Here is a 9,592-nt window from a genome sequence, read left to right as displayed (position 1 = left end):
GCAGTTGTGGCTAGGAGAGCCTTTGCACAACTACATGTAGTGCGCCAATTGCACCCTTTTCTGGACTGTGAGGTCATGTACTCAGTCACTCACACCCTAGTCATTGTCCACTTGGATTATTGCAGCACACTCTATACGGGGCTACACTTGAAAAGTATTTGGAAGCTACAATTGGTTCAGAACACAGCGGCACATACAATTCCGGAGGTATCACGTGTGTAACACCACTGTTATGCAAGCTGCACTAGTAGAGACAGCAAAAGAGAAGAGAGAACTGGAGAAGATAACAAAATACAAAGACCTGCAAGTAGAAATAGAACAATTGTGGCAAAAGAAAGCAAAGGTGGTACCAATAGTAATAGATGCCTTGGGTTCAATCTCAAAACAACTGGAGCACCACTTGAGCACCATCAACATTTACAAAATCACCATCACCAAAGGCAGCTTTACTTTGAACAGTTTACATTCTACACCATCAAACAACATCTACCTACCCCAGGTCATTGGGAAGGACTGGATAGGTGGATAAAAATGCTAAATCCAGTCTAAACATCTGGCTGATTGTGTCACCAACCATAATAATCATGTATTGAACTAGTATGGTGACTTCTAGACAACTCATAGCAATCAAAAGAAATGAACGCTGGCTTGGTGACTTTGTGCCACTGACCCTCTTTCAGCCCAATCCACTTCCCAGCCTTGTAGTGGGGAAAATAGGAGGAGGAAATAGTACATACATATTTTGCTGCTTTATTTATAAAAATTAATGACAATAAAACAAATAAAAGATAAAACATGACAAGTGTGACAGACCAGATAGAATGAAGTGAGGGGTCTCGGTAACAGTTCGGATTTCCCAGTCTGAATATCCCTTTAATTTTTACAAAATTGCTAAGCTTAGCTCAACCCCCCCTGAATTTAAAAGACAAATTCAGTTAGGAAATTGGTACTAAGTCAAATACAACTGATTTTATTCTTAACAAAAATATTACTAATTGTAAATATTAAGTGTAAAGTCGTGATGGCGATTCTAAGGCATGCATGCCAGAGGTGGCATGCAGAGCCCTCTCTGCTGGCACGGGCACCATTGCCCCAGGTCAGATCTCCATGGTGTTTCTTTCATGAGCTTCTGTTTCCCTGCAAACGGCGAAACAAGCTCATGAAAGAAAAAGATCTTACCTCTTGCTGTGCTGCTGGTGTTGGGATGCCCCGCCTCCCACTGGCCAGCTGGTCTTCAGGTCTCTGCTGACATGCCCGCATATGCCCACATGTCTGTGCATGCCCGCGTGCACGTGTACCTTTCAGTTTGGGTATGCACGAGCACGCAATTTGGGCACTCAGTGTCTAAAAGGTTCGCCATCACTGGTGTAAGGGATACAAGCACCTGCAGAAATACGCGAGGAAGAAGATACAAGCTTTATTATAAATTATTATTATAAATTAATTATTATAGAAACACGCATAGTAATTGTACATTATTGAAATCAATACTACCACTTCTTCTTGTTTTTAGTCATGAAGTCGTATCCAACCCGTCATGACCCCATGGACAACATTCCTCCACCATCCTCTGGAGTCCATTTAAGCTCATGCCAACTGCTTCAGTGACTCCATCCAGCCACCTCATTCTCTGTCGTCCTGTTCTTCTTTTGCCCTCAATCTTTCCCAGCATTAGGCTCTTCTCCATTGAATCCTTCCTTCTCATTAGGTGGCCAAAGTATTTGAGTTTCATCTTCAGGCTTCATCTGGCTTTCTAAAGAGCAGTCAGGGTTGATCTCCTCTAGGACTGACCGGTTTGATCGCCTTGCAGTCCAAGGGACTCGCAGGAGTTTTCTCCAGCACCAGAGTTCAAAGGCCTCAATTCTTTGGCACTCAGCCTTCCTTATGGTCCGATTTTCACAGTCATACATTGCAACTGGGAAAACCATAGCCTTGACTATATGCACTTTTGTTGGCAGGGTAATGTCTCTTTTTAGTAAACTACCGTATCTAGATTTGCCATAGCTTTCCTCCCCAGGAGCAAGCATCTTTTAATTTCTTGGCTGCAGTCACCATCTGCAGTGATCTTGGAGCCCAGGAAAATAAAATCTGTCACTACCTCCATTTTTCCCCATCTATTTGCCAGGAATTGAGAGGGCCGAATGCCATGATCTTGAAACTTAATGTTAATGTTACTTTTGAGACTTAACTACCACACTACAGTATTATTATTTTTTTATTTGCATTTATATCCCGCCGTTCTCCGAAGACTCAGGGCGGCTTACACTAGTATATTATTAGGGTAGAGTTACACTTGAAATAATTACTTCATTGTTGTTGTTGTTAGTTACGAAGTCGTGTCCGACCCATCGCGACTCCATGGACAACATTTCTCCAGGCCTTCCTGTGCTCTACCATCCTCTGGAGTCCATTTAAACTCATGCCTACTGCTTCAGTGACTCCATCGAGTCACCATCATAATTACTTCATTATGATGACACTATTTTTAATATGAAGCAGAATAACAGCATGCAATCCGCTGTCTTGTTTTAAAATCAACATGCAATTTCTATCTTGTTTTAAATAGAACACAAAATATTATGTGTTTATCTAAGAAGTTATATTTGGAAATAAATGTTCCAAAAAGCATAGAACTGCAGCCGTAACATTTTCAACAGCAACTTCTTGAAGCCTGAGGCAAATGATCATTCCAAAAAACTAAATTTAGTAGGTCTAAATTGCGTCCAGTCCCAATGACCTTGAGAGAAAAATACCGTACTTGGACAATGTGTGTTTTTTAAAAATATGCTTGGATTTATTTTCATTTTTCCGTAAATCGACGATAGCCAGAGATGGGGCAAAAAAACCAACAACACACTACTGTGGCGGCCCTTGTCGTTTTTATTAAGAGCAACTCTATAATCAGCAACGGAAAAAGGTGATCCTGCCCGTCCTCAGAATCCATGGAGGACGTGGAAGGAAGGACCTCCTTTCTGAGGCCTTCCTCTCCCCTGCCAAATATAGGGCCTCTGCAGCAAGATTCCCTCATTGTGCAGCGAGAAGCAGGTGGGACACGTATGTCTCTTCTCTGTAGGCGCGCTCGTCTGCCAGGTCCTTCACCTCACAAACAAGATGTGCGTGTGTGGGGTGGGTGGGTGTTAATTCCTTGGCCATCCCGCAAAGGTTTTAAAAACGCCTCAGGTGGGGGGGGGAGGCTGTAGCCCTTCCCCGCTCCTTTCCTTGCACCCGCGCCTTTCTGACTGCAGAGCGCTCTTCCCGTGGGAAGAAGCTGCAAAGACCTTATAGCAAGTCCTCGTAGCTGCCTGGACTACAGTAGTTTTTTCCCCAGCCACGGTTGTCTCTCTCCGCCAGCCACCTCCCCCCCCCCACCCGCAGCCGCTTCAAGCTATGCACAGCCATGTTTTTCCCACCCTCCCACTCCTCATTGACTCTGGTCCTGAAGAAAAGAGGCCAGCGTAGCCTTTCCAAGAACGGCCCGCGCGCGGGGCTTTCTGGGAGTGGTAGTCCTCCCGTTCCCTCTCCGCCGCTCGGAGGGGCTCGGGCAGAACTACGTTGCCCGAAGTAACCCCGCGGAGAAGACGCATGCGTAGAGCCGGGTTGGAGGAACAGGAGCGAGAGAGGGAAAAAAAAAAGACCACCCTCGCCCTATTCAGCCTCCTCCTCCTTCCCCCTCCCCCCACCTTCTGCTCGGTTCTGGGTTCAGGGTGAGCCGTTGAGCTGAGGCCCGCGCGCCGCCCGAGACTTGAGGATCGAAGAGGCGAAGAAGCAAGCCGAGCGCGGGAGAGCCGAGTCGGCCAGCCCCCCCGGGAGCCTCAGCTGAGCGGCCTGCATTGTTTTTCGCGAGGGTGGAAGCGCGGAGGGACGGGGACGGGCTACTCCCCCCTCCTCCTCCTCCTCCCCCCGCGACTTCGGAGCGACGAGTGAGTGGGGGAGGGGAAGAGTTCGGGAGGGGGGGCGAGGAGGGGGGGCTCGGGGAACGAGCGGCTTCTTTCTCCTCCTCACGCTCCCCCTCCTCACCCCCACATGGGGGGAGTGCAGGGGAACTTCCTCAGACATTTTTCCGTAGGCTCGTGAAGGCGGGGGGGGGGCGAAAGGGGCCCTCCCTCGCGCGGTTTACTTGTGGGGTGGGGGGCGCGTGCGAGGAACTTAATTGGCTCTTTTACCTCACAAGGGGCTCCGTGGGTGGGGGACACACGATTCATTTTAATTAATTCATTTCTGCCTAATGATCGCTATCATCATCATCGTTCCCCTTCTTGGGGTTTTCTTCTTTCCTTCCCACACTTCTGCCTGTTTCTGTGGGAAAAGGTTTGCTCCACTTTTTTTTTAAAAAAAAATATTTTAAAATCATCTTCCTTTCCCCTCCTCCCCAACCCTCCAAAAAAGCCTCTTCCTGGGAAACGAATGTCGTCCTTGTTGCTTTTCGTGCCGATTTTTCTTAGCTTAAAAAAGGGGCGATCTTGAGGATTTTTCATGACTCCCCACCTCCGTGACTGTAGGTGTTTTGTTGGCCCTCTTCTCAACCCTTCTCCCATTTTCATTTGATCGATTTTGAGGGAGTAGGGAAAAGGTATATTCCTTCTTAGAAATGCAATCCATTTCTCCTTTTTTCCCACTAAAAAGGCTGTAAGTGCGTTTTTAAAAAAATATTATAGATAGACTTAATGTTTCCCTCATACTTCTTACTAGCTGTATTTTCCATTGAGCAGATTCATTTTCAAAGTCTGGGATAGTAGTATTATAGTAAGCATGTAATGTTTTTTATACAATTTCCCTTCTCTGTTACGGACTTTATAAAAACAATATGATTTTTTTTTATTATATGCCTTTTAATCCTGTTCAGTACGAATCTTTCTGCCTAAAAGAGTGGGATCCATATTTTGAAGTAAACTGTTTAAGTAAAATTAACTTTTCTCCCACTGATGCTGCTTGTTCAGGAAGGGGAATGTTTTGAAAACATTTAAACATAAAATTTCAACACCTGTCCTTTCTGGAAAAATAGCATAAGCTTTTCAAACAGTAGCAGTAGTTGGGGATAAAGATAAAGATAAATTATTTGTATTAGTGCTAATAATTAATATAAATTATTCAGAAACTGCCCCTTTGGAAAGGAGTTAAGATAAACTGTCAGAAAAATTGACCTAGGAGCTCCCTCAATGGCCTAATGATTGTAATTGATAATATTGCATTTGCATTAAAATGTAGCTTGCCTTATTGGAAACAAGCAAACACAATTAGGATTATTATAACTATTGATGTTCCCTCTGGAAAATCAACAAAGGATCCCCTGAAAAATGTGCTGGAAAAATTATTCTATTTTTCTTTCACAAACCTGTTAATTTTTCCTGTTAATAAGGGGTAAACTTCCTTACTTATTTTTTTTATTTATATTCCACCTCTATTATGTCTATAATTAACTCAAGGCAGGAAATATACACAGTACTCTTGCCTTCTGTTTTTCCCACAACAATCCTGTGAAGTGAGTTGGGCTGAGAGAGAGTAACTGGCCCAAAGTCAGCTTTCATGGCTAAGGTGGGACTAGAACTCAACAGTCTGGTTTCTAGCCTGATGCCTTAACCAGTAGACTGCACTTTTTCTATATGGAAAAAGAGATGTATCTTGAGCAGTTGGGTAAAAAAATCTTGAGGTGAAATGGAGGTGAGGGTTTACTTGTTCTCATTCCTTTTATCTCCACGTCCACTTTCCTTATTGTAGCAGCATTTTCATGTCCAATTTGGTTGATTGAGGGGCCATCTCTTACTATTATGCTATTTTTACTATCCTCAGCAACATTGAAACGTTGGCCTTTTTGCCTTAGGAACAGGAGAAGAAGGGAAGACATTTTTAAAGAGTTTTCTTCAAACTCTTCTTCCGTTGTCCAGAGAAGGCTTCTTCAGCCAACTTTCCAAAGGGAAGTTGAACACCTATTTTGAGAAAGGGCAATGAAGCATTTTCATTTTAGATAAAACAGGGAGGTATTTGTAACCATTTACCACGAATGGTCGTTTAGTGGTCCTTTACTATTTTCTTTTTAAAACTGACTGAAAAGAGACTATTTGAATATGAACGTACTCACATATATTTTTCCCAAGACGAAGAAAAGAACAAATCTGCAATATTTATTTCCTTGTGTATTTGTGTCTCTTCTTCACACGCTTATTTTACAGTGGCCAGATGATTTTACGGTGGCCTCTTTCCCATCTTGTTTCCTTTCTCAAAAGTAAAGATGACCCATTCAATTTTTGTAATCATCTTGGTTTTTAAATGTAAGAGTTTTAGTGTATTTTAAACAAAAATTACCAATTTTGGATATGAATGAATCATAAATGTGGGCCCTTATAATCTTCTTTGGTCATGTAGTTCAGAAAGCAGAAAACTAACTAAATAATTAAATAGGAATAATTTATATCCCCTCTCAGTTGTCCATATTGTCTTTTTTCTACTGTTTTCCCTTTACATTGTTTTTTTAATATGGGAAGCTTTTTCCCATATATGTAGGATGGAAAGAGATAAGTAATATGATTATCCTTTTCTCAGTTCCTAGAAGTCAATTCTTTAAAAATTTGTCAGTTTATTGGCAGAAAGTGGTAATGTAAATAAATACAGGCCTAGTTCCTAGACACTACCTGATTATATAGATAACAGCCTATAATCATTCAGAAATAAGTTTCATTTTCCACTTATATTATTCCCAGTTCTCTAAATAGCTTTGTAGTTGTCCTTAACCTATTTCCAATTTGGGAGATTCATGTACAATATCATTTGGGAGGGCCTCTTGTGGCTCAACAGACTAATGCAGTCTGTTATTAACACAGCTGCCTGCAATTACTGCAGGTTCTAGTCCCACCAGGCCCAAGATTGACTCAGCCTTCCATCCTTTATAAGGTAGGTAAAATGAGGACCCAGATTGTTGGGGGCAATAAGTTGACTTTGTATATAAATATACAAATAGGATGAAGACTATTGCTAACATAGTGTAAGCCGCCCTGAGTCTTCAGAGAAGGGCGAGGTATAAATGCGAATGTGTTTGAGTGGAAACTTTAGTGCTTTTTTTCCTTGGCTGTGCATTTAATTAGAAATTATATAATATCAAAATGGGCCTTTCCACCCAGCATTTCTCCAGTCCTCAAATGTTTTAATGAATCATGGTACAGGTAATCCTTGACTTACAATAGTTCACTTAGGACCATTCAAAGTTACAACTGAACAAAGTGACTTATGAACATTTTTCACACTTATGACCATTGCAGCATCCCCATGGTCACATGATTTACATTTGGATATTTGACAACTGATTCACATTTATGACGGTTGCAGGGTCCCGGGGTCATGTGATCAACTTTTGCAACCTTCTGACAAGCAAAGTCAATGAGGAAACTAGAGTCACTTAAATTGTGTTACTAATTTAACAACTGCAGTGTTTCACTTAATAAATGTGGAAAGAAAAAGTATAAAATGGGGCAAAACTCAACAAATTTCTCACTTAGCAACATAACTTCTGGGCTCAATCGTGGTTGTAAATTAGGATTACCTGTATATCTTTTCCTTTTATTGCTTTAGTTAGGAAAGGTTTCTGAATGAAACCTTTGTTACCCCACCACAATTTATGCCAGTTTATATAGATATTGTTGCCTAAATTTTCATTCCTGCTTCCATGGTAACTTCTGTTTTCTACTGGCACCATTTTGCATTTCTCTTCAGAAGTCCAATTGCTGCTTCTTGCTTGTATATGATCTTGATCTTCAAGATCTTCATGCTGAAAATTTAGAGCTAATCACACTTACCTCATTTCCCTTTCATTTTTCTCCAAACCTCAGTTCTTCAGATAAAAGAGTATTACTGCTGGTGGTGTGTGACTTTGTGCTTCTCCAAAGTAATGCTGTTAATGGGAAATGACTTACTTTAAACACAGCTGATTTTCCTTTTTTACCTTGCCAGAAGTACAAGGGATGAGCAGTATTAATTTTTGTTCTGATCCTTGGTTCTTCTCTTTCATTCTCTCCCTTTCCCCTATCTGGTTGAAGATAAACCTTTGAATTTAGTCATGATCCCCTCCCACCCACCTAACATCAATTAAATCAGTATGCTTTGAATAAACACTTATTTTTGTGATGTTAGGAAACACATATAGGCTTAGTTAGAGCAGAAGAATGCACTTGACTAATTGGGTTTTATCATTTTTTCTTTTTGTACTACTTCAATGTAGCCCTTGGTACTTTAATACATGTTATTAAAATGCTTCAGTGCTCTAAATCCAAACAGACAGGGCATTCCAAGTTATTTTCTGTTCTGGAATGGAACATAGATTTTGCTATTGGAAGATCAGATAAGTTTTGCGGTTTTCTACTTACCTTCAGGATTCTGAAATAACACTTTGTAGTTTCTGGACATCTGGCTCTTCATCTTTTTCCTTTAAACCTGAGAAATTTATTCATTCCGCAAACTCTGTTTAAATATTGGTGTGCCCCAAATCCTTGGGCTGAAAGCCAGTTTAGTATTCTGCTTATCAGGCTAAGATTGTGAGTTTTAGTCCTGCCTTAGGCACAATGCTAGTTGGGTGACCTTGTGAGACTCATTCTTGCAGCCCTTGGAAGGAGGCAATGACAAAACCACTTCTGAAAAACCTTGCCAAGAAAACTGTGAGTGAGTAGTCCAGGCAGTCTTCAGCAGTCAGAGACTAATTCAAAGGCATACAAGACATGCATACACACAAAAAATTATTGAACGAGGTATGCAAAATATGTTCCTCTTCACCAAAGTATATTGCATATTTTTCAACTGAATGCTATTTTATCTGGGGTGAAAGATAAGACATTTATCATAGTCTTGGAAAGGTGTATCCAAGACCATGTTTTCTATTTATTTTATGCATTTAATTCAACTTCAGTGCTGGCCAAGTCCAAGACAACTTTGGGTGGCTCACAATATAAAAATAATACAAATAGAACAAAATAAATAGAAAGACACTAATAAAAACAATTTGGCAATCTGGACTAATATCCAAACATATGTAGCATGTGACAAACACAGCTACAAAGAGCATCCACCCTAACCTGAGGCATTGGTAGAACAGCCAGATCCTTAAGACCACCTAAAATACTATCGGTGAGAGCTGCCCAGATCTTCATCTAATCCAAACATTAGCCATGTTTTAGTATGTTTTGTTATGTAAGGTTTTTATTTGTTGCATTTGCATCATGCACTTTGATAAAGGAATGTTTAAAAGGTACATGAAAATTATCACCTGAAAGAACTTTAATGTATTTTAATATGTCACCCTAACATTTTCTAGACACTATTAAAATTTTAGTTGTCTGTTCTTTTTTTAAAAATCAATTTAATTTGTAACACTTTTTATTTTGAAATGTATTTCTGATATTAGCTAATTGAGATTAAATGTATTACTCTTCATAGAGGTCCTTTCCTATACAAATGTGGTAGAGCAAGTTACATTTCTAGCCTTAATAATGTTAATTTTCAGTCTAGTCTTGGCAAAAATATGGCTGAAGTTTCAAGGTCCTAAAGGTATTAAGTTACTAAGTCCTTACATGAGATTCTAATTAGGTTCTTCAAATCCCTTTTAGAGCTTTTC

At 40.7% G+C, this 9,592-nt stretch overlaps 1 protein-coding gene across 12 annotated transcripts in view; it reads left to right on the top strand.

The window, feature by feature from the left end:
• Positions 1–3,574: 3,574 nt before the first annotated feature.
• Positions 3,575–9,592, top strand: part of GTF2I (general transcription factor IIi) — an 81,126-nt gene continuing 75,108 nt past the window's right edge. For 2 of the 12 annotated variants that reach the window (XM_058164311.1, XM_058164308.1), the window contains exon 1: positions 3,575–3,920. Coding sequence is in view for 9 of the 12 variants with exons in the window: in XM_058164304.1 (XP_058020287.1) it covers positions 8,700–8,729 (30 nt within the window). In the remaining 3 variants the exon portion in view is untranslated. Of the gene's footprint in view, positions 3,921–3,992; positions 8,730–9,592 lie in introns of those variants that run through there. The other 10 variants (XM_058164306.1, XM_058164303.1, XM_058164309.1 and 7 more) reach the window with 6 other exon arrangements.

This window comes from Ahaetulla prasina, chromosome 1, assembly GCF_028640845.1.
Source record: "Ahaetulla prasina isolate Xishuangbanna chromosome 1, ASM2864084v1, whole genome shotgun sequence".
NCBI lineage: Eukaryota > Metazoa > Chordata > Lepidosauria > Squamata > Colubridae > Ahaetulla > Ahaetulla prasina.
The sequence above is the reverse complement of the archived record's forward strand: the minus strand, read 5'-3'. Positions and strand labels throughout refer to the sequence as shown.